Here is a 23,356-nt window from a genome sequence, read left to right as displayed (position 1 = left end):
ACACCACGACGATAGTAACCTTTAGCATACTTTGGATCCACCTCTACAGCCTTGTCACCATCACTATTTTACAAGGGGCAATGCAAAAGAAATAAGGTGCGTTATTATCCAGCTCATTGCCCAACTGAATGCCATCACACAGGGTTGATCTTGACATTCTCCATTCATAAAAAGTAAACATACAGAATGGCAGCACCATAGGCTTCCAGCTTAGTGTGAGCAAAAGCACGATTGGCGTAGAAGGCAGCGACATTTGGATTTAGCTCGATAGCTTCTGTGTACTTTTCGATGGCCTCTTCATATTTTTTATCTGGATAAAGTTAACGGAAAAAGTGGATTTGAAAAATGAATGAGTGTGCAAATGGCGGTCATTGTTCCTTCACTCTCCCGAATGACTCAACTAAAGCGTGCTCAATTACTTGCAAAGAGGCTATTTGCCTCCTCCTTGATGGCATTTGCTTTTGCAGCAACTTCTTCTGAAACAGGGGCAGCCATTGTCTTTTTCCTTGGCACACAAAGAAGAAGGTGACAGAAAAGAGAAAAAAAGAATGAGAATGAGCAAGAGAAAGCGATGGATCAGGTGTCAAAAAAAAAAAAAACAGGCACGGCAGAAAAGTTGGACCAATAAGAACAGAATGTTGTGCTAGAGACATGAAGGCACATCTGATAGGGCTTTGCCTTAAACATGTACTATTGCAATGTAGATTACTAACTTTGTAACTTAATGCATAAAGCTGTGCTTTGATTCTCTTGAGGTATAACAAGTGGCACTGTGGGCTTATTCCTTTCTCTTCTTTCTCTCTTCTTTATTCTCTTTCGCTGTCATTACAACCATACAGCCCATATACAATCCATTTTGCTGTGCCTCCTTCCCCGGTATTCCTTTGTATTTTAGTTTACCAAGTCTGATCCTTGCTCTGATTCTTTTTTTTTTTTTTTTTTTTTTTTTTTTTTTTCCTTCTGATTCTGTCTCCACTTTGAAACTGCTTATCATTTTAGCTGCTTTACTTGTTCTACTTTCTTTCTGTACCTGTACTTGTACCTGTATCTGTTCCTTGTACCAGCCTGTGACAATCAACAACCATCAGTTGTGAAAGCTCTTTGCACAGCTTCTAAAAAAGAACGTGGCTAAAAGTCGTGTACTCTTTTCTCCTTTTGTCATTTATTGCTCCAACAAAACATTGCCAGAGAAAACACAAACTCCAAGCCCTTTGCTTGTATTTTCAAGATCACTCTACTATTACTCTTTTTTTTTTTTTTTTTTTTTTTTTGCCTATTGTTTGCGCTTGTACACGCGCAGCCTTCGGCGCATTTTTTTTTTTTTTTTTTTTTTTTTCACTTCTCTCAATCATTTGTTGCTTATTCTCTCAATTTATTCATCAAGCGTCTCAAGCAATGACCGATGCCAATACTACTACTTTGCTTTTGACTGACCCCGACTCAATCGGTGTTCCCTCAACGGGGGGTTCGGGCGCGGAACTGCCTTCAATTGCAGTATGGGCTGCGGGGGGTTTTGCATTCACTGCGACCATGATCTCAATGGTGGCAATCTGGATGCAGCTTAAGCACTATCGCAAGCCGGTAAGAATGGAATCTGATTTCAATTTTTTTAATGACAATCGGAGCATCGGGATAATACACGTTACCGCAAACCTTTTCCGGTCGCTTACAGAATCCTGCAGATCTTCCTGCCTCTCTGTTCCTTCTTCTCCAACTAACCCTGTCATGTGTGTTTATTTTTTCTTTTTTTCTTGGTCTTTGTAAAAAAAAAAAAAAAAAAAAAAAAAAACTTAATGCTGAATGACTTTCAGCTATTGCAACGATATGTTGTGAGGATCTTATTAATGTAAGTCGAACGGAAAAAAAATATTCACATTAAAAGAATGCAACGCGTTGCTGCGGATATCTCCTTTTCCTTCAGTTTTTCTGTCAGCTCATTGCTTCACCTCGTCTCCCTCACTTTGCCTCGCCCCCTTTTCCTCCGAATGTGCTCAGCTTTTCCGGGTGTGGTTGACTGATGCTGTTACTTGTTTGGGTCTGCGTATATTCATTTCATGCGCCTGGCATGTCAAGTGAGTTTGCTTAGCAACGATCATAGAATTTGATTTGCATTCGCCAAATGCGCGATTGTACAATAATATGGTGCGACGTCAATAAGAGCATCAATAATAGGAGTATGCGTGTCTGTGTCCAAGGAAGAGAGAAAAGAAAATAGGCACTGTGACATGGCATGACATGTCATGAACCCCTTGCCCCTGCAGTTTTTCTTTCTTGTGCATGTAAAAGATTCTCACTCATTTACTTTCTCCTGTGTACTCACTTTTGGAACGGTTTTTTATGATCGGCGCAACTGATTGATTTAACCACATATGTACACATGAGCAGGGTTCCTATATTCGCCATATCCTCATGGATATCGCTTGTGTCTCTCAGTATGGCCTTTTATGTCGATGCTCTAAGGGACATTTACGAGGTAATAATAAGAGTTACAAAATAAAAGTAACCACAACTAAAAAAAAAAAAATCGTATAAGCGATGTACATTAGCGCGTTGTTGTTTGTTTTACATTTGTGTACAGACTTTTTGGATTAACATTTGTTTTTATATTTATAGGCTTTTGTTATTTATTGCTTTTTTGGCTTACTTGTGTCCTACCTTGGAGGCGAACGTTCATTGTTATTGATGCTTCATGGAAGGCCCTACACGAAGCACCTTTTTCCAGTCTGCCTTTGGCACAAAGAGATCGATGTAAGGTCAATAAAGGAAAACAGAATCAAAGCCCTTCCTTCCTTTCTTAACCGGTATTTGAAGATCCTTTGCAAGCTCACATCATACATGCACATTGCATGTTCCTTTAGGTGGGCGATCCATACTCGTTCTTGTTCATCAAGCGTGGGATTCTGCAATATGTCTATGTTAAGCCTGTGCTAGCAGCAGCTACCATGCTTCTTAAGTCCAATGGCGCTTACAATGATGGGTCCATTTCACTCGAATCAGGGTACTTTTGGGTATCGTTCATCTATAACCTGAGTGTCTGTCTTAGTCTGTACTGCTTGGGTGTCTTCTTTATGGCTACACAGGATGATCTTGAAGAGTTTCGGTAATCACAGCAACCTCATCTTTATTTTTATCTCTTTGTTCTTTCATTCTTTTGCTCTTTCATTTTCTTCCTCTCTCTCTATTTTCAAATTTATCTTCTTATTTATTTATTTATTTTCTTTTAAATGGGACAGACCAATTCCCAAGTTTTTGTCTATCAAGGTGGTTATTTTCTTTTCCTTTTGGCAAGGATTTGCCATCTCTCTTTTGGTGGCAACTGGCCTGATGAGTAACAGTAAGTCTATTCTGAGCTTGATTTGCGCCCATTTTTCTAGACCTATCAATTTGATAAAGATAGGCTAATCAAAGATGCCAATACTTGCTTTTTAGCCTCGCCTGAAATTGCCGTTGCGATCCAGGACTTTTTAATATGCTTCGAAATGGTTTTTGCAGCACTTGGCCATTGGTAAATTGAAACTAATGTTTTTTTTAATACTTTGACGTTGACTGGTTTTTGCTTTCTAACATTTTTCGTTTATTTTACTTTCTACTTTTGTTTTTTTTAACGTTCATTCGCCTCTATATTTCTTTCAGGTATGCCTTCTCACATAGAGACTACACAGAAACCGATATACAGTCTGCGAGGATGCCAGTCTATTACGCTATTCGAGATGCGTGTGGCATACAAGATATCATTCAGGACTCCCTTGAGACTCTGAAGGGTACGCGCTTCACATATCGGACATTCGAGCCATCCGAAGGTATGGCCACCGTAGGTAAAAGCCGAGATGGACGAATTGCTGCTGGCCTTCGATACAGTCAAGGAGGGCAGACCAAATACTGGTTACCAGAACCCGAATCCCCCGTTGGTCCCATGACTGAGAGGACGGTTCGCCACGATTCGTCCGGAATCCATGATAGTAGTAGTAAGAGGGGGCTTTCAAGGCCTCAGCTACCTGACCGTGCTCCTAGTCTGCATTTCTATGGTATAGGAGATGATGATGATGATATTGAAGAGCTCTATGACGCTAGTAAACAAATGGAGTATGGTGATTATAATTTCCCAGCCATTGATGTTTACGATCCCAGTAAGCAGCAGGTGCTTATTAGTAAAGATGATGCATACAATTTCAAGAAAATCAAGGATAGCACGTGGCTTTCACAGGGGAAAAACAGGTCTAGTTTGGTTTCTAAAGGCATATCGTCCATCTTTGGAAGAGAAGGATGGACCATGTTTACCACGTTGCCTGTCTCTACACCGATACCACAGACGACAGGCGAAACGGTAGATAGATCGATGAATATGTATGCAACTCTACCTACGTCATCTCCAGCGCCATTATTGAAAGGAGAAGGCGGGATGGTGCAATGGAGATATGGATGCATTGACAATGTGAACGGTTATATACCTCAGCGAAAGCCTCGGAGAGAGATGCGGCGATCTGGGCACCCCAAGCCAGAGCAGTTTGATGCAAAGGAATTTGGATTTGAATCTTATCAACAAGCAGCTGACGAGCCGCAGCAACAAGATTCTAATCGCTTGGATCCTTTTTCACACAAGTTACAGCAACAGCCACCTGGGCTACCACAACAAGTTCATTTTGTATTTGACATTACAGAGGAATATATAGATTTTATTGGCCCTTAGACGGTGGTTAAACTATCAAGTAATCAGATAAGCGCTTTATCAAAGGGCTTTTCCTTCCCTTGCCTGAAATAAAGCATGTATATTCAAAGTTGTAATATAATGAAAAGGTGGTACTGATTCAAAAGTGCGATTTCGGAATAAAATAAAGAGCACAGCCTCAGTAGTGCGGATGACAAATAAAGAGGCGTTACGCTATTTTTGGGCTTTTGGGTAGTACAGCGTCTCATGTGACCACCTAGCCAGCCCCAGGAACATTGAGCTTTGAGCAAATGAGAGAGAAGGATAGGAACATGAAAGTGGTAAAAGGAATAAAATAAAGGGTTTACTGTCTCTTACTGTGCTATGAATTTTTGAATGTGTGAGTCCAGCCAAACAATGTGGACAAGCTCTGGTTGCCTCAAGAGAGACGTTACCACAGCCGCATCTGTAATTTTCCCGCGGCATTGCAAGAATCCCTAGCATGCCATGCAAATTTATTTTTCCTTGTTTTCTTGGGTTTCCATACAGCTTTTCTTCACTTCGGATTTCTTTTTATTCTCCCTCATTCCCTCTCTTCTCCTTCTCTCTCTCCTCTCTCTCCTCTCTCTCCTCTCTCTCTCTCTCTTTCTCTCTTTCTCTCTTTCTTTCTTTCTTTCATCTTCTCATTCATTCTCCTCTCTCCTTCTTTCAATTTATTTCCTCTACTCCTGTGTTTCCCAGATTGTTTGGGTTCAAATCATAGACACCTCTTTATCTGGTCCTTTATCCTAACGAACCTACAATATGGTGTCCAAGTGGCGACTAAAAGCACACACAAAAGCTCTTTTCTGGTCTTATGGCAAGGACTGGGTCCTTGTCATTATTGTCCTTGCTACATTCGCTTATATCGATACCTTCGAGCCATTCCATCGACAGTTCTCTGTTAGGGACACGACTATACAGCATCCTTTTGCTAAAAAGGAAACCGTCCCTGTCTGGATGGCCTTTGTAAGCTACTTCTAATGAAAGAAAAAAAAAAAAAAAAAAAAACATTCGTTTGATTTTGTTAATGGATCAAATGAAATGAGATCTTTAGTCCATGGTTGCACACGATGTAACAGAATAACTGTCTGCGATGAGCTTCCTCCAAAGAAGCAGCTCAATTTGGAGAAGCAGGGTCTCAATTTGACTAGACTATCCACGCCGAATGAATGCTTTTTTCTATTCATTAAACTCAATCTCTCCCTTTCCCTCCCTCCGACCACTCGTGACAGAAGAAGCTAACAAAGCAATCGGCTATTTTATTTTTCTCTTTCAATCCTCCATCCCCCCCTTTTTTTAGGTCCTTGCTTTCATCTTGCCTGGTATCATCATTGGCTGCATTGCCATCTTCCAAAGAAAGTCGTACACTGATTTGCATAATGGTCTACTTGGTCTTTTTCTCGCACAAGCATTAGTCCTCGTTGTCACTGACAGTATCAAGGTAAAGGATAATTTTTGCGACGACACTTGAACCTTGGACAACAGGAGAGGAGTCAAAGCTGCGGGGGGGGTAATTTATTTTTTTTTATTTTTTTAAATGGATATATTCAATCTACTCGATTGGACAATTACGCAAATTGTTATTTCAAGGAGACATTTTAGCAGCTTCATCTTTTCGCTTTCAGAAAAACAATCACAAAAGTATATATTTTTTATTATTTTGCACATAAGAGCTTCGTCTTGACAGAAAGGGAAGAAATATTACGGCAGAGGCGCGTACAAATTAATTGATAGTATTATTGAAGCTCTCGCTTTTCGCCACCATGAAATGATATATCAATTGGATGATACGAGGCACACATGAGACCAATGGGTCTTTATTGTTGGCAAGGAGGCAAGGAAGAAGAAAAAAGAAGTGGACCTATGAACCTCTTTTTTGCAGAGCACGACCTTAGTCAAGTGTCATTTGACAGTCAGGACTGTCATCACACACATTAAACTAGGGATGGCAAATAGGATTAAAAACATGAACTCGCTTACTAAGCGTGGCCACTTCTTTTCCATCCTGATCCAACAATGGCTATAGATCGCAGTAGGACGACCTCGACCTGACTTTCTAGATCGATGCCTTAGCCTCTATGACAATGACTATCAGGGAACGCCATTGGCTCAACTTTCCGATCCCGTCAATATGCTTTCAAATTCAACAATTTGTACAAGAACCGAGCTTTTGCGGGATGGCTTCAAGTCATTTCCATCCGGACACTCATCTTTCTCATTCGGCGGTCTTGGATATCTCTCCATGTACCTTGCAGGAAAGCTTCATTTGTTTGACGAGCGTGGTCACACCTACAAGTCTCTTGTGGTACTGGCACCTATGATCTTAGCTGCATTGATCGCCACCTCGCGTGTATGTGATTACAGACACCATTGGCATGACGTTACAATTGGAGCGATTATCGGATCAGTATTTGCGATCTTCGCGTACCGCCAATATTATCCTTCGTTGGCTGTTGACAAATGTGGTCGACCTTTTGCACCACGTGTTATCGAGGAATTGCTGCCCACAACAATGTTGTCACATCATCAGCATCAACGTCTGGAGGATGAAGATTGCAACCCTGAAACGGAAGACCATCGGGAGTCGTTCTTGCATAACGTTGGGGGGGCAGGATCATACAGCCGGGATCAAGTGCAACTAGACAATCAGTCGGGAACAAGTCTCCATGACTTAACTGGAGGCAACAACAGCAACGCCAGTGCCAATGGCAGTATAAAATATGAATCACCCGCAGCATATGAGCAAGGACGCCGTGGACCTACCAGTCAAAGAACATGACAACTGTTTATCTGCTCTCAAATACCTTTCTTGTATCAACGCTCCTTATAATTGCATAAAGATCTATATAAAATAAAAATAGCAATATCCCAATGTTCGATTTCGATGCTGTAGCATGGATCGAAGGCAGGGATATAAAGAAGTATGGGAATGGCACATTGGTAATCAGGTGTTATCAAAATGTGGCGCTGCTCAGAACTTTAAGCATATTTCCTAATCGACATTGAATAGACGGTACACAATTTATCCTTGAGATACTTTTTGCACTTCTCGTCGCTGTTGTCAGTCTAGAGTGAGGAACCGTTCTGAACGGTGTAGATGTGTATTCAAGCAACGGTAATTAATAACTAACAAGGTCTTTTTTTACACTCTTTTCTTTTATATTTTATGCTGCTCCTACACCTGTTCTCTTATACACGTCATGAGAATTCCAATTACTACTATTGTTACTACTCGTGCTACTACTTTGACCAAAATCCATGAGTAGATCGTCCTGTTTCCTTTGCTCCTGTTGGTACTGTCGAACTCGCTTTGTGGCTTTATCGACTACGAAGCCTGCAACATTTCCAGTTCCTCGAGCCATATAATAAAAAGCAATGGAGAGAATCAAGAGTGGAATGCCGAGTATCAAGGACCAGATCGTGAGTGAGAAGAGTATCTGGAAGAGAGGGTTCTGAAGAATGTAGGAGAGCAGTGACATTTCTAAGAGATTTTTTCCTATCTTTCTTTCTTTCTCTCGTCGTTGCGCGCTGTATCTGGTGTATATAGTACAGATCAATAACGGGGGAATTTACTGTAGCAACACTGTAAGAAAAAGAAAAAAAAAATAAAAGGAATGTGCCACAGATGTTTAGATGAATAATATTGGGGCATTCTTGCACAATGATGCTTTATTCATTATTACCAGGGATTTCGAATGTTAGATGGAATTTAAAACGATGAGGCAAAAGTTCCAAAAATTTTACTGATGGGCCATAAAATTTAAAGTGACAAATGCGTTGCTCAGTCAAGGCCAGAAGTCAACGGTCCACTTTGACCCCATTGTTCGCCTGTTGGATTGGGAGATTCAAAGAGATAGCATTCACATCCCAAATACGCCTCTACACTCAATTGAATGCTTCACAAAGAACAAAGAATACTCACGGCTCTTAACTTGGATAGTGAGTTTGCGACAAAAAATAAAAAATCACCGCAGAGGTTCAAGCGATGCTATTGTTGACAATCATTGTGGATCTGTAGATAGTCTAATACCGCTACCTGCATAATATGAATAAAACAACTAGTAGAGGTTAGTAAGTAATATTATAATGAGAAGGCATATCATACGAGTTCTTGGTTCCAGGAGATATATATAGTGAATATGGTTCAGAAGTTAGGTCGAGGATCAACTATAGGATGCCAATCCACCGGTATCCTATGCTGTTTTTCGAAAAAGATCTGTATTGTTTATCGTGGAACAATCTCAATGGTGAATCAAGAGGCATGGACAATAGGTATTTTTGATGCTTCATTCATACGCAGTTTTCATTCACAAGCTTTAGTGAGTGAATTACAACATCGTGAACCTCAATGATCAATAGGTAAGACTGAGTATGATTTCCATTAAAAAAAAGAGCGAGGATAAATGACGAACGAAGATCGCATCTCCATCAGCGGCTTTTGAGTCAACATTTCCTCTTTAAAGTCGCCAGATATAGCGTCTAGCTCTTGTATATCTAGCACATCCATACAGCAAAGCCTTGGCCAATGCTCTAAGATCCATCTTGCTTCCTCTTTCCCCCACTCATACCATGGCGAAAATGAAATTCCATACTGTAGCTCTCTCAGTTGCTTGAGATTTCCAAGCCGACTCAAGTATCCATTCTTCAAGAGTAAAAGTTGTCCAGCATGATTGTCCAAGGAACGTAAAGACATCCTCTTCAATCCTTCAAGTCTGCCAAGTAACGAAAAGAAGAAATCGAGCCACTTCTGTGAAAATGGTGCTTTGATCCACTCGCTAGTATTAACATGGGCCATAACAACCAAGGCGTCTATGTTGAGCAATAAATCCAAGTTTTCTAAATTGAAAATCGGCTGAGGACGCTGATGTTCAATTTTAAGATAGTCTTGATCGATATCTTGAGGCATACTAAAAGAAGCAGTGGCCGATATTGATCGAAGGTTGGGGAGGTCGTTGAGAAATCTGTGAAGCATCTGGATCGAGCATTCCTGGTAATTTACGATCGTTGTAAGTGTGGCAAAGTGGTGTTTTATAAGGGCCAGCGAACTTTATAATCCCAAATGCATCCTAAGAGACTCAAGGCCACTTTTGGCCTCGCTATTACTGTTGCCGTCATTTGTTTTGCTATTGTTGTAACTGCGCAGCCTATCATTCTTCAAGGTATCCGTTCCACCATGACTGTCAAATATCGGATCTGTGAACCTGAACAATTCAATCACGAGGCTCTCCTGGTCGTAAGTCCAATCGTAGACTACCAAGTGAAGGCATTTAAGCTGTGAGAGTTCTTTTCCTTTGATCATCATGGTCAGGTCCCTAAAGAGCTCCGGATCATGCTTCCCCTCAATAGTCAACTCCTGTAGTAACGGACATTTTCTCAACAAGGCTACAAACGGGAACTCTCTACTCATACCGTTTATATTCAGGCAAAGCCGTCGAATATTAGTAGACGGCATTTCTTCCAGCGTCTTTCTGGAAATATCCACCTCGTCAGATGCGTCATTTTTGTATATCGCACTCGGACGAATCAGAACGTACTCACACCTCGAGCATGCTTTCACAATCTGATAAATATCTCGCATGGAGCATACCACAGGCATCAATACCATGTTCCGCAAGTTGGGGAACGAGGTCGAAAGAACATGGGCCATTTGGTCAAACAGTAACGGTTGTTCATTCTGGGCTACGATTAATTCTAATGTTTCAAGTGATGTCAACGTTGACAACCACTGCAAAATCTCGAGTGACTGGGAATAAGAAAGCTCATAGTTCCGTACATGTACATACACCAGTTTTTGGATGTTGAGGGAAGGCCACGGCCACTGGCGAAGAGAGTCAATCGTCATGGGATCAAAGAGGCTGGTATGAAGTATGCGTATGTGTTTTTGATAACAATTCAGTGCCCTGAACTGCCAGTCATTTGAGTTCACAATCTTTGGTTCTCTCCAAAGAACCGGAGCGAAGTTCCATGACCAATCCTTGCAAACCGAGAGACATTTTGCCAAATCTTGAGGCAATAGATACTGGGCAATGTTTTCGATGATATGAGGGATGTCAAGAGGCGATATATTTGTGTTGATGTGGGACATATTAAGGCGCAAAAAAGTGATTGTAAAAAAAAAGTAAAAAACGACAAAAATTATTTTCATGCTGACAAAATATAACCATTCACTGACTGCTTTTTATTGAGTGTTATGACAGCCAAACTAATCATGACCACCAAAAATTCACCAATATCCATTCCTTCTTCCAGCTCTCAGAACATATTGCTGGTTCCTCCTTCCAACCCTCACTATGTCCGCGGCCCACCTCATGAAAGCCCTCCATCCAGCTTCACCTTCTTTCCGGCCTTGCCCAATATATGCCAGAATCGCAAACGCAATTGGGGATCGACGCTTATACAGCACTGCAAACACAATCAGCAGCAAGATAGCGTTGATCAGTCCTTGTCTCAATACCAACTTGATGATTCCTCTTGCGGATCGTCGCTCCTTTTCTCGCGTCTGGGTCGTAATGTTGAGTGACTCTTGCAATAAATCTATTCGTTCGTGGAGTACCGAGATATCTGTCTGAAGTTGAATCATCTCATTTTCCAATACTTGAGTCGATGCCAAATGGGGGCAAATCACCGTGACTGGCTGATTCGTCACCATATCTTTGACCACCACAGTATTTGATGGCGACGAAGAATTACCGGGGAGGGCCAAAGCTGCTGCCCGGCTCGATGCAGTTGCTAGACTATTTTTCAGTGCTGAGAAACGCGAGACAATGCCTTGACCAATCCTCATCCCTTGATTTGTCGCCGCCACGACTGCAGAAGACGCAGAAGATGAGGAGGGGGTTGATGCGGAAGTAGCCACAGGTTCTGTTAGCGATCGCGGTATAGGCGCTTCTGTGCGACTCGAACGTTGAGATTCACTACTATCTTCTGGGAGGTCTGTGTTGGCGGATGATTGAATGCCTTGGTCATTGCTCGAGTTTTCAACGGTACCGGATGCAGCGGCAGTATTTGAGGCAGCTGTTGTTGCATTTGCTTCTGCAGCGGCTCTAGCTTGTGCAAACATAGCGGCTGGACAGACGCCTCCAGAAGAAGCGGACTTCCCAGAAACTGGGCAAACTGATCCTGTAGAAATTGTTGCTGGTGCTGATACTGGTGCCGACACTGGCGCTGATGCTGATGCTGATGCTGGGCCCGATGTCGGTATTGATGTTGGTGCTGGTACTGGTATTAGTGTTGGGGTTGAGGCCGGCGCTGAAAATGCAGAGAATCCAGGCGGGGCATCATGTGATGATGCATCGGACGATTCTTTGGCGTCCAAATTTGTGTCATCATTCACATGGTCTGCCTCCAGACGCGGTGAGACTATAGTATCATAGAGAGAGTGCACCCGATAAGGCTCGACAGGCGAAACCAGATCTATTTGTTTGATGGGGTTGTCTCGATTGAGATTCAGCAGATCCAAGGAACTGTATGGTGGAACTGGCTCCTTGTCAGAGAGTACTGATCCACCGTATCCTGACGAAATGGATCCATCTCGACTGATCCTCCGCTCGGACCTAGGCATATAATGAGGCTTTCCATCCTGCAATACAGGGGAATCATGATCATTAACTCTGAGATCTGATAATTGTGTATGTGATCCAAGCAATCCTAGTTCTTTTGATTTTTGCTCGTCCTTGTCTTCAATAAAACCATTCATTTTGTTGTAGTTTGAGTACAGTGTAGCAAGTGCATCCTGCTGTGACTTTTCAAAGGTGGGTGGTTGCAGTGGCAAACTGTCCGGGAGGACATCGATAGATGGCCTTACAGATTCTTGAATACCATCACTGGCCCTTCTATCGATGTCATCATCTTCCTCATACTCTACTGATGATTGATAGACTTCGTCATCATCTTCATTATCTTCGTTATGCTGGAGCCCTTTTTGAATCTCGCCATTTGCCTTTATATGGTTCGAATCTAAGAGTGAACCGTTTTTTAAAGACGAAGGGGCTATCCTTCCTTTTTCAGCTGTATATCCATTGCTATCCAAAGCCTCTTTCTTAGCTGCTGTCCCAGCAACAGGGCCTTTAATGTCTATATCAGGAAGGTCCTCATTTGCTAATTCATAGATGGAGGGGACTGAGGAACGGGAGCCAATAGCGTTTGACCGGTTTGAGTTATTATCAGATTCCTTACGATTTGCCTGTCGCTGATGAAGACCAAGCGCATTGGATAGATCAGCGGGGTGTGCGTTTGACGAATACGAGGTATTTAGGTGTGGAGGAGGGGGTAAGGAGCTACTTTCAATAGGCGCTACTCCTTTATCCAGAAACGAGGATAGTGGTGAAGGAGGTCTCTGCAGGATCTCGTCTGCCAGAGCATAATGATCTGGATGATTACCGGATTTAGTAAGCGACTGTTGAAAGAAAAAAAAAAAGATGATCAATCCCTGAAGTTTATAGTGATGGGTTGTGATTTGTACTTTTTTTTTTTTTTTTTTTTTTTTTTCTCTTAACCTTGACTACTAGATCGACATAAATGTCGGACGCCTCTTCCTTGGTCTTGCCGCGCATGTTGGCCCAGGCCTGCCATTTGCTCCTTCCTGCGATATCAAAGAGCGAAGGCTTTACACCACGGACATCGCCGACAGTCGCCTGCTTGTATGCACCATATAACTATACGTAGAAAAATGAAAATAAAAAAAATGTATTTTTTTTGTCCATCAGTCAACGATTCGTGTCAGTCCTTTATAGTTTTGCAGGATGGCACCCTGCAGAAATGATCGTGTGGTGCAGTACAGAGATGAAAAAGAAACATCGTGTGGCTGAGGTAGCCCTCTGATTTTCACATGGTTGGGAAATCCCTGTTCACTTTGAAGTATCATCTCAAAAAGAGTTGGATCAATGCGCACGCAAGGATGTGCTCAGAACATGGTATACGTATATATTTTGTATAAACCATATCCACTGCCAGAGAGTTGAGGGCAATTAACAAAGAAAGGCAAGCTGAGGAATTTGTATCTTAAATTTCTTTTATCTATTTTGTTTCTGTTCCGCATTCATCTAAACAAACATTGTTCTAGACTTTTTCCTTTTTTAAAAAAACATTACCAGCAATTGCTCCTCAGGCGTAAATACGATCCTGTCACTAAACCCTGCGTGATTGCTGTCACTATAGCTGCTCTGCGTAGTAGTGTTACTGATATTCACCACATGCACAGCTCGATCAAAGGCTGTCATTCCAGGCAGTGTTGTTGATAGAGAGGGTAAAGGAGCCAAAGGTGGAGAGCGAGAACGGATGGCTGCTTTGGTAAGAGGAGGCGAAAAATACTTTGAAGTATTCATATAAATGTGCGTGCAAGTATAAGTGTGGGTATGAAGTACTGTGAAGGGAGAGTGTATATCAACAATGGAGTTATAATAGTATTAACTATAATGAATGAAACGGTAATAATTAAATATGCGAATATGCGACGACAGCCATGTAATCATGAAAGAGACAAATTCAGAAACTGGGAAGCTGCCTTGTTAGACAACAAAATGTGGGAGACATGGAGTAAGATGGAGATGCCTTTACGATTGCCCATGGAAAAAAAAGGGTGAGTAAGAGAGTTTGCCCCGACTTTTCGATTCGCTTCGGAGCAATTATTTTGCGGGCACGGACTTCAATACTCATATTCATCATCTTCCGTCCGCAGTCTTTGTGTTTACAATAAACGATCATTTATTTATTTGTCTACTTGTTTTTATACGATCACCACACTCAATTCATTTTACCCATGGAATTACACAACGTTGTCTCTTTACAACGATACTCCTGCAGCTGCCAGGTAGGCTGCTAAGAAATTCTGTGTCTCGGGTTGAAGCTGGACTTGACCATGCTGGAACTTTTTTTTTTTTTTTTTTTTTTTTTTTTAAAAAAAAAAGTTAATTTGGTTTCTAAAATACTTTACCGCATAAGCTAATCATTTTTTTTTTTTTTTTTTTTTTTTTTTTACTTACACACCCAGGGTACGCCTGGTTAAATCGCACAAGACCTTCAACAAGGAATTGTTTGGGATCTTGCACTGCTGCCGTTGGGTCAACCTTGGAGCTTGATGCTGTCGTAAGTTGAGAGAACTGTGCTTGATATCCGCTTTCCTCTATATCGATTCCATACAGCTCATCATCCTCTGCCGCATCTACTGCTGCTCCTCGCACATCTTGAGGTGCTTCAAAAAACTTGATCAGCGCTGTCATCACCGCAGGCCTAGTTGATAAACGTACAAAACAAACAAACAAACAAGCAAAAAAAAAAAAAAAAAAAAAAAAAAAAATTAAGCATGAAGCTGATTTAGCATCATACAATAAAGCTTATAATACTTGGGCCATACCATGCAGCATCAAAATTCGTTCCCTCAGTAATGGTTCGTGAAGTTGTGGCAAGACGCGCCAATGCCACTGCACATGTCTTGCGCTCAATTCGTCCTGCAACCTTCTGGGCCTCTGCTAACCACACAGTCTTAAGGAATTGCACAAACAGCCCTGCCTGTACGGTATCAAACAGTGCCCAGTAAGCATCTGGGCCAGTGCCCTCCTTATCCAACGCCATGTAAAAGAATGAAAAATTCACAAAGCCCTTCTTGAACTTGTCAGTTTTGTGGTTCTGCAATCGAGTCAACAACATGATCAGAACAGCCTTCATGTAAGTGCCCAACACAGACCTAGTATAAATCAAATAGAGATAGAGATGTCAGCCATGTTGTTAAAGCATTGTCAATAATAATACATAGAATGCCTGAGATATGTGTGTCCATACATAGGAACATAGATAATCAAGGACTGCAGGAGCTCAAAGGCATGGTGATCGTTGATCTTTGATGAAACCAGCTTCTGAAATACACCCAAAATAGGCTCCAAATGATTATTGGCCACTACCCAACTTGCTCCTTTTTGCAGATACGCCTGAAGTAGCTTGACTAGAGCAGGGATATTACCTAAATCATAATATCAAAATTGGAATATTTCAATCATGCGAACCAAATTGTGAATTCAAAAAGCCATTGAATAAATGATAAGTTCGACTTTTCGAGTATCATCGTGTACCTTGCTGTTGCCAGAGCATAGGCTGAACAAGAGGTGGAAGCATAGCCTGATATGATGGGGAAAGCTCTGCCCGAGTACTGTAGGACAAGAGTTGTGACAGAAGCTGGAAGACATAAGGTGTAAATTCTGCGATGTCCTGTTGAAGAATGACCTGAAAGGGCTGAAATAAAAGGTTCTCAAACTGCTCAGATGCCTCGGGATTGGCGTTGCAAATGAACCGGATAAGTGCTCCAATGCTCTCAAAAACATAGTGGTTGAATTTGGGATTACTAGGATTAGAGCTAACAGCCTGCACAATGGCTGTAAGGCGAGCTAAGCAAAGGCTGACCAGTGGCATCATCTTTTCCCGCACAGTGAGAACAACACGCATAGCACCTTTTCAATAAAATCAAGAATGTCAGCTAAATATTCAGCTTACGTCAATCAAGTGTTTTAAATGAATTTGATAGATTCCTGTACTTACACTTCATGAGATAGTCATTCTCGGCCAACTTTTCGGGGGTCTGTCCAAGCTCAATAAGGCGGAACAAATTAGAGATCAGAGTCTCAGCAAGTGGGGCAATATCATCGGATGAGAATCTAAAATATATGAAGTAACGCAGAACCTACATCAAAACCTCGACCATTATAACCAAATTCTCATATGATATAATACTCTAGCAAAAAAAAAAAAAAAAAAAAAAAAAGCATACAGCATAGGACCCGTGGTTCCTGAAGCACGCATGAACAAAATACGTTCAATGCAGATTGAGGCGTAGGTATAGACGGCATAGTTTGTACTTTCCAGGTGCCTAATAAGAAGGGGAAGTGCGGCTAGCAGCTGATCCTTTGAAAATTGACTGCGGAAAGTGTACAGGTATTTTATAGCATCGACTTTGAGAATAGGGTGGATGGCCCCAGACACTGGGGCATTAAGATCGGGGATCACGTTCTTTTCAAAAAAGTCCAAAATATTGACCTCAGTGTTCGTTTCACGAGCACCAAACTGGTATAAAAAAAAAAAAAAAAAAAAAAAAAAAGATCAACCGTGTAAGCTCCTGTCCTTGCCATCACTGAAATGAAGTCCAAACCACTGTAAGGAACAACTAATCTATTCGCCATACCTGTGATCCTACGCTCTTTGCCGCAATGCTCGTCAGCAAGAACATCGCTGCATCCTTGTCCTTCCAGTTTTGTGCCACATTAGAATTATATCTCTGAAGATAGTGCTGAATGTAGTTGGTAATGATGGCAGTGACTTCTGTAGGGAATTGATCCAAAAGCCCACGTACGAGTTCTGTTGCAGCCCTACGACGAGTCTCGCTATCTGATCCCTCTAGATCCCGTCGAATGTATTCAATCGGCTCATCTTCGAAAAGCTCCTCATCAGATTCTATTCCAAATAAATACCAATCAGTCATGTGCAAATATTATACTGTACGAAGCTGTTAATCCCGCAAACAATCCCTACCTCTCAGGCCCATGTTAGGTAATACAACCTTCTCGCACAGTTGAGAGAGAACATCAGTCGAGCTGAACATACTTCTATGTCGCCCATTCTTTACTACAGATGTCAAAAATGACATAGCCTTGCTAACCAGCTTTTTCGAAAATAAAAAAAAAAAAAAAAAAAAGCAGCAGTTAGCATTTTTCTTCAAGTAAACGGGATAACATTATGCAGTGTAGTACTGCCATACCATATCATTCTTAGGTTCCAACCCCAAAGTCGTCAGAAGAGTCCATGAAGTCTGAATAAACTCTGGCAAGGAGGTAAAGTCCTCTTCGTAGCGTTTGCTGTAAAGCTCGACGACCTCGCAGATTGATGCTTTGACCTGCAAAATGGGTCCAGGAGTGTCCTCATCCTAAAGACGATGGGTAAACGTGAATAAAGAGTAAAGTTGAACCTACTAGCATCAATGCGTGCTATGCTTGTAAGTTTGCTCTTTTGCATATAGTGGTCACTAACCTCTCCTGAAAGCAATGGATTGTCATATGTCATGTATTTGTGGAAGAAGCTCATAAATTCCTGAAGGTGTGTGACGAAGAACTCAGGAATGTCATGGCAATTCAGGTCGTGATAAATCTCTGTAAGTAAGTGGAGAGTCTCAAAGAGGACCTTCAATTGAGCTGCGTTTTGCGAGTTGCTTTGGATCATATTGTCAGTAGCCTATAAAGATCAAAAGACAATTAGTAAAAAATGAGCTTCTCAGATCAACATAAAATAATATCAGCATTCATGATTGATATACTAGCTTTGGATTGTTACCATAAAGAGCTTGTAGTAAGGGTCGCAAAAGCTTTCTAAGGCAATCTTAATTTCAGTGTAAAGGTTGTCAGAAGGGTACAATGGTCGCCACCTAAAATCATCAAAGCCTACGTGATTAGTATGAAGCATTAGCTGGAGCTGTAGATCAGGGGCCGAGGGGACCCTCACCTTTGGAAGATAGAGTGCGCGGTCTGAAGTAAGCCATTGTTGGTGACAAAGTCGTTAAGGTTAAGCTTACTGACGAGTTCCTATTTCAATTGAGTAATGGTACGTTGATGAATAAGACGTATTAACTTCCTGGAAGCAAAGCGTCTTTTTCTATTTACTAAGCTGAATGATGCGAAGATGCCCTTACAGGAATGAGGCCCTGCCATTTTTGAGGAAAATCGCTGTCAGCGATTTGAGTGACAGCATCGGAAAGCTGGAGTTGAATCCTGGCCTCAGAAATGGTCATCAAATCCACGATCCTGTTCTTGATTGCCTCCCTGTCTGAAAGCGAGATCTTGCTGTCGCCATCATCATCAGCCTATCATAATGACGATATTTTCCGATCGAATACTTAATCATTGGTTGATAAAACGATGCTTCATCTGCCACATCACATTGCTATATTACTACTGACTTTACCATCCAGTTCCTGCGGACAAAATTTTTGAAGAGCAAGGATGCAGCGAAGCGGATGTGCATGTCGAATGACTTTGTGGCAATAAGCTGCAAGACCAATTGCCCAAAATTCTGACTCTGCTGCACCTTCGCCAGGAATTGTTCGGCTAACAGAGCGTCGACAAAAATTATTTAGCTCGGTTGCAAAAATAAAGCCGTTCATAAAGCACTTAAGGCCGACTTCAGACTTTTTACCTTCGTGGCGGGTTGCAGGATCCAGAGTCTGTTGAAGATACGAGGCCAAGGCCTGCATGCTAGCATTGTTGACCTCCAAAACCTCAGTCATTGTGAATATTATTATATTACTGCAAGTCAAAAAAGACTTATTAATGAAATGATTCTTTCGTTTTGAATATAATGTAGTTTGAATGCCGTAAAAGAGATAGCTCCTTCGCCCTTACTTTGTTTTTTATTCTTTTCTGAGAGAAGGGTATTCTTTTGTTTCCCAAGCAAATGTTTTGTAAGGGAGAAGTAATGTAAGAGAGTTGATCGCAAAACAAAAGGAAAAAGGCGCGCTTTGTTCGTGGCAAAAGAATATATTGGTAACACGTATTTTTACAGGATATAATTAGAGCTCGGTGTACGTATGTGCAATGTATATATCTATATACATGTACCTTTATTGTTTAAATGCCAGGATTTGTTAATTGGCAGAAAATTAACTGAGTATGAAGAGGTATAAGTAAAGTATGTTAGTTGAAGAAAGGGATCCGAACTGGCATCAATGATGTTAAAAAGGTTGTTCGTACCAGGTACCGAATCATTCAGCTATTTAATACACACAGTGACGGTCGTTTGGAAGGAGAAAGAACAAAAAAAGGGTAAGGTTTTGACCGGCAGGAGGTTCAGCGTCATGAATATGCCCAAACATGCAAACATGGTAACCTTATCAGACCCATTAAAATGGCCGTACCTTGAACTTTTCTCTTCTTCCTTTCTCTCTTCTCTTTTTTTTTTCTCTCACACTTTATTAATATCAACTGACACCAATCACCACTTCTCGTAGGTGCAATCAGGATTCGTTTAGAAAATACCATTTCTTGGCTGTCTTGATCTTTAGTGTATGAACTCGGTACCTGCCACTGCAGCCATTCACTGACCACCCAAAACAAAACAAAAAAAAGCTTTTTGAATCATTTTACGTCCGGTGGCCTGATCAAAGTTTTTTTTTTTTTTTTTTTTTTTTTGCTCTTTCTCTTCTTCCTTTTTCCTTCTCTTCTTCTCCCCATTTCCTTCTTATATTCGTTGTTTCTTACCAGATCAGACAGAATTCAACTTCGTCCAACTGATCAAACTATTGCGAAGGAGCACTTCTTTGAACTAGTTTCCTCTTAAAGGACAAGCCCAAAGCAACTTTTTTTTTTATTTTTATTTTTTATAATCAATAGTAAGCCGCAAATGGTCTGCGCAACTACCCCAATGGAATCCAACGACCATCTCGTTAAGGAAAATAACGCCCCTGAGGTTCAGGAAAATAATAATCCGTCTACCTCTACATCACAGCCTGCGGCTATGCAAGAACCTGTCGAAAAAAAGACGCCCCCTGCTCCCACCGTTAACTTCTGGAAGGCTCGCAAGGAGACCATGAAGCCTACTACGACTTCTATGACCGCTTCCTCTAGCACAGCTGAAGCTGAGGCCGAGAAACGTGTTGAAACCATTATCGAGAGTATTAAGGAAGTAACCTTGGGTAAGTTCTTTTTGTTCATTATTGAGATAGTTTGATCTTATTGGAAGAATAAACATTTTCGGAAGGACATATGATGATGGCGCAGCGATTTGATCGGGCCTAATAATCTCAGGAGAAGCATTTTATCACTTAAAGATTGCTAAACAGTACAGTAACGTAGTGGTGTCAGGCAACAATTGATGACGTGGAAGGTCACAATCGCGACTGCTCAAATCTGGATCCCGACAGCTGAAACCTTGTTCTGTTCCAGATGACCATTCATTTCCTAAGCAGTCTTGTTGATCCTTTTTGCCATGGGTTGGAATACATTGAGGAAATACACTGTTTCATGGAGAATATAAAAATTCGACATGAAAGATGCTCGGGGCTTCATTTGGTAGATCTTTTTTTTTATTTTCCTTTTTGTCCATTAAAACTTATCCTGCAATCTATCTGCTACTCTGTTCCCTTCATCGAATAGATGCCAAGGACGAAAGTAAAAAATCGAGAAAAGGCAAAAAGTCGCAGACTATACTTCCAGCCTTGGATGACACTAACGTTTGGCCTGATCCAAGTGCCTCAGCTGAAAAGGAGACTAAGCAGGAACCAGTTACTGCAACTGCACCTATCAATAAGAAGGACAAGTACAAGTGGACAAATTATACTCCCAATATTACGCACTCTACATCAGGAAACAGTCATAAGTCTCATGATGCTCATAATCGCCGTACAAGGAACTTGCATACACATACATCGGATGCTAAGGCTGCTTCCAATGGACATGACTCTGGCACCGCTACCGCATCTACCAAAGTTGCTGACGGTCAATCATCGCATATTCGTCGTGCCTCTGTACCATCTCTCTTTGATGGTGAACCCTCCCGAAATGGTTCTCAACATCGTAGCCAGAACCGCCAGCATAGTGGCCGTGGTCGTGGGGCAAAGTCAACTGGCGCTCGTCCCAATTACAGATCGTCAGTTGGCAATGCCGCATATGCTTATCAGCATGGAGCACCACAACCCGACACAGAAGTCCTAAAATCATTCATTCTTCAGCAAATGGAGTACTATTTCTCGGTTGAAAACCTTTGCAAAGATGTCTATATGCGCACTCAGATGGACTCGGAAGGCTACGTTCCATTGTCTCTCATCGCTAACTTTAACCGTGTCAAGCACCTGACAACAGACCACTCGCTGATTAAGGAGGCTATTAAAGACAGTAAAGTCATTGAACTTAATGGTGATAACATCCGTAGAAGGGGCGACTGGGCCACGTGGATTTTTCCTAAGGAGGACGGCGTGATCCCTTTCCAAGCCACTCGATCTTCATATGTTCCCCCTGTCAGAAGTCCACATCCGGTTGCTATTGTACCACCAACAAGCTCTAGTATACCTACCGAGGATGACTGGCATGTTAAGCAGTCCAAGACTAAGAAGCGCGCCTCAATCGCTCATGCAAATACAGCACTAGTTCAGCAGTCTCAGCCTAGTACTAACATTGCAGACGACGATGATCTTTTCCAGTTTGATGACGATAATCTCCTCGGAGGTTCTCGCACAGGCACTGTTCAAAAATACTATGTCAGTGATGATGAAGAAGAGGACGACGAAGAATTCGACGATGACACAGTTGCCAAGATCTTGATTGTCACTCAGAAAAAGAAAGATAGGTCACACGGCTCGTATGAACGCAAGGCCATGAACGACGAAATCAACGATATGATTAATGAGGGATTGTACCATTATGAGGCTGATCTCCAGCGCAGACGCAACAGCAACCGTCGTGGTAGCCTTGCCCATTCCCATAAAAAGGTAGAGATGATCTCAGAGGAGCAATTTACTGCTCTTACAGGCTCGCAACCCCGCCAAAGCAGCACCACTTTGAGCTCTAGTATCAACAACCAGCATAATAACAACCAGATGGCTACACAAGGCGAGAGTAGTAGTGGGAAGAATAAGGGTAAGGGTAAGGGCAAAACACTTCGTTTCTATTCAGTGAAGGGCACACAGGAAAGCAAGGGAGGCAAGCCTGATTCGCGCCAGCATCAAGCTCAGGCCGCTGTTGGATGGATTCTGGGTGATCAGCCTTTCCACCAATCAGATCTTCCTCAATCTGTCGGAAATTCCCCTGCTACAGGCCACTCCATGTCTATGGGTTCACACACAGAGTCATCCTTGCTCTCTACATCTTTGGAGGCTCCTCACTCCTTCCCTGCATTCCAGCATCCCTCGCACGAGCTGTTGCATGAGAACGGCTTTATTCAGCACAAATATTACAAGTACCACGCAAAGGCTCTCAAGGAACGCAAGCGTCAGGGTGCCGGTCATTCCCAGGAAATGAACACCTTGTTCCGATTTTGGTCACACTTCTTGCGTGATAATTTTAACAAAAATATGTATGCCGAGTTTAAACGCCTGGCGGTCGAGGATGCGAACGCCAACTACCGTTATGGTTTGGAATGTCTCTTCCGATTCTACTCTTATGGGTTGGAAAAGAAGTTTCGCCAGGATCTTTTCTTAGATTTTGAGGCATTAGCGCATCAGGATTTCCAGAATGGGCACATGTATGGCCTGGAGAAGTTCTGGGCTTATTTATATTATCGTAAAGACAAGGCTCGCCGTAAGCTAGATGTGATGGCTGATTTGAAACCATTGCTGGAGCAGTACAAGAACATTGATGACTTTAAGAGTGCCCATGGAAACAACTCCAATCCACCCAACAACAACTACACTGTACCGAACCATGGCCATTAAGATCAAGTCTTCACAAACTCAAAATAGATATTCACTTTTTTTTTTTTTTTTTTTATTATTTCTCTTTTCTTTTTTTTCTTCTATTCACAAAAAATTATAAAAAAAAAGACTACATAAAAGCATAGCTGTTTTTTTTTTCTTTTTCTTTTTCTTTTTTATCACGGCCTGTATATTCCCAATCAATACCAGCATTACATAATTTTTTTTCACTTGCCACTTGCTGTAATAATAAAAAATCATTTCTTCCAGCCACATCTTCTGTAAGGCTGCGCCCA

General features: G+C 41.8%; 7 protein-coding genes across 7 annotated transcripts; 3 read left to right on the top strand and 4 right to left on the bottom strand.

Annotated features, from left to right (window-relative positions):
* Positions 1 to 1,332: 1,332 nt before the first annotated feature.
* Positions 1,333 to 4,722, top strand: BCR41DRAFT_347919 (organic solute transporter Ostalpha-domain-containing protein). The gene is made up of 8 exons (XM_022023187.1): positions 1,333 to 1,581; positions 1,812 to 1,846; positions 2,386 to 2,473; positions 2,614 to 2,748; positions 2,859 to 3,100; positions 3,234 to 3,334; positions 3,430 to 3,505; positions 3,634 to 4,722. The coding sequence occupies exons 1-8, from the start codon at positions 1,396 to 1,398 to the stop codon at positions 4,685 to 4,687; spliced, it is 1,917 nt and encodes a 638-aa protein (XP_021884544.1). The 5' UTR covers positions 1,333 to 1,395; the 3' UTR covers positions 4,688 to 4,722.
* Positions 4,723 to 5,191: 469 nt separating this feature from the next.
* On the top strand, positions 5,192 to 7,615 carry BCR41DRAFT_347918 (phosphatidic acid phosphatase type 2/haloperoxidase). Its single transcript, XM_022023186.1, has 3 exons — positions 5,192 to 5,653; positions 5,988 to 6,128; positions 6,714 to 7,615. The coding sequence occupies exons 1-3, from the start codon at positions 5,450 to 5,452 to the stop codon at positions 7,464 to 7,466; spliced, it is 1,098 nt and encodes a 365-aa protein (XP_021884543.1). The 5' UTR covers positions 5,192 to 5,449; the 3' UTR covers positions 7,467 to 7,615.
* A 236-nt stretch (positions 7,616 to 7,851) lies between these two features.
* On the bottom strand, positions 7,852 to 9,659 carry BCR41DRAFT_393386 (hypothetical protein; the record flags this gene model as incomplete). Its single annotated transcript, XM_022028554.1, has 3 exons — positions 7,852 to 8,139; positions 8,261 to 8,270; positions 9,100 to 9,659. The coding sequence occupies 3 exons, from the start codon at positions 9,657 to 9,659 to the stop codon at positions 7,852 to 7,854; spliced, it is 858 nt and encodes a 285-aa protein (XP_021884542.1).
* Positions 9,660 to 9,734: 75 nt separating this feature from the next.
* BCR41DRAFT_393385 (hypothetical protein) lies at positions 9,735 to 10,772 on the bottom strand (the record flags this gene model as incomplete). The annotated part of the gene is made up of 1 exon (XM_022028553.1): positions 9,735 to 10,772. One exon carries the CDS (start codon positions 10,770 to 10,772, stop codon positions 9,735 to 9,737), a length of 1,038 nt encoding a protein of 345 aa, XP_021884541.1.
* A 2,404-nt stretch (positions 10,773 to 13,176) lies between these two features.
* Positions 13,177 to 13,341, bottom strand: BCR41DRAFT_292456 (diazepam binding inhibitor, splice form 1D(1); the record flags this gene model as incomplete). Its single annotated transcript, XM_022020371.1, has 1 exon — positions 13,177 to 13,341. A coding segment is annotated over one exon (165 nt), but the record flags the coding sequence as incomplete, so codon positions are not given.
* A 1,041-nt stretch (positions 13,342 to 14,382) lies between these two features.
* BCR41DRAFT_318853 (importin-alpha re-exporter) lies at positions 14,383 to 19,146 on the bottom strand. Its single transcript, XM_022021329.1, has 17 exons — positions 19,060 to 19,146; positions 18,854 to 18,963; positions 18,623 to 18,765; positions 18,351 to 18,521; positions 18,164 to 18,243; positions 17,996 to 18,086; positions 17,696 to 17,896; positions 17,427 to 17,591; positions 17,201 to 17,330; positions 16,854 to 17,122; positions 16,443 to 16,735; positions 16,214 to 16,329; positions 15,751 to 16,125; positions 15,464 to 15,641; positions 15,039 to 15,368; positions 14,668 to 14,914; positions 14,383 to 14,552 (listed from the first exon to the last, which is right to left on the bottom strand). Exons 2-17 carry the CDS (start codon positions 18,942 to 18,944, stop codon positions 14,469 to 14,471), a joined length of 2,964 nt encoding a protein of 987 aa, XP_021884539.1. The 5' UTR covers positions 18,945 to 18,963; positions 19,060 to 19,146; the 3' UTR covers positions 14,383 to 14,468.
* Positions 19,147 to 19,606: 460 nt separating this feature from the next.
* BCR41DRAFT_384339 (hypothetical protein) lies at positions 19,607 to 23,116 on the top strand. Its single transcript, XM_022027553.1, has 3 exons — positions 19,607 to 19,719; positions 19,918 to 20,348; positions 20,809 to 23,116. The coding sequence occupies exons 2-3, from the start codon at positions 20,057 to 20,059 to the stop codon at positions 23,079 to 23,081; spliced, it is 2,565 nt and encodes an 854-aa protein (XP_021884538.1). The 5' UTR covers positions 19,607 to 19,719; positions 19,918 to 20,056; the 3' UTR covers positions 23,082 to 23,116.
* Positions 23,117 to 23,356: the final 240 nt, after the last annotated feature.

The sequence above is a fragment of the Lobosporangium transversale genome, assembly GCF_002105155.1.
Source record: "Lobosporangium transversale strain NRRL 3116 chromosome Unknown BCR41scaffold_6, whole genome shotgun sequence".
Taxonomy (NCBI): Eukaryota; Fungi; Mortierellomycota; class Mortierellomycetes; order Mortierellales; family Mortierellaceae; genus Lobosporangium; species Lobosporangium transversale.
This window is presented reverse-complemented; position numbering and strand designations above follow the sequence as displayed.

Coding starts and splice junctions, on each gene's coding strand:
- BCR41DRAFT_318853 (XM_022021329.1), bottom strand. CDS start 18,944: ATGACTGAGGTTTTGGAGGTCAACAATGCTAGCATGCAGGCCTTGGCC. Junction 16,330..16,442: donor GGAACCACGGGTCCTATGCT/GTATGCTTTTTT, acceptor CATATATTTTAG/ATTCTCATCCGATGATATTG. Junction 16,126..16,213: donor GAATGACTATCTCATGAAGT/GTAAGTACAGGA, acceptor TTTATTGAAAAG/GTGCTATGCGTGTTGTTCTC.
- BCR41DRAFT_347918 (XM_022023186.1), top strand. CDS start 5,450: ATGGTGTCCAAGTGGCGACTAAAAGCACACACAAAAGCTCTTTTCTGG. Junction 5,654..5,987: donor TCCCTGTCTGGATGGCCTTT/GTAAGCTACTTC, acceptor CCCTTTTTTTAG/GTCCTTGCTTTCATCTTGCC. Junction 6,129..6,713: donor TTGTCACTGACAGTATCAAG/GTAAAGGATAAT, acceptor CAATGGCTATAG/ATCGCAGTAGGACGACCTCG.
- BCR41DRAFT_384339 (XM_022027553.1), top strand. CDS start 20,057: ATGGTCTGCGCAACTACCCCAATGGAATCCAACGACCATCTCGTTAAG. Junction 20,349..20,808: donor TATTAAGGAAGTAACCTTGG/GTAAGTTCTTTT, acceptor TTCATCGAATAG/ATGCCAAGGACGAAAGTAAA.
- BCR41DRAFT_347919 (XM_022023187.1), top strand. CDS start 1,396: ATGACCGATGCCAATACTACTACTTTGCTTTTGACTGACCCCGACTCA. Junction 1,582..1,811: donor TTAAGCACTATCGCAAGCCG/GTAAGAATGGAA, acceptor AATGACTTTCAG/CTATTGCAACGATATGTTGT. Junction 1,847..2,385: donor GTTGTGAGGATCTTATTAAT/GTAAGTCGAACG, acceptor ACACATGAGCAG/GGTTCCTATATTCGCCATAT.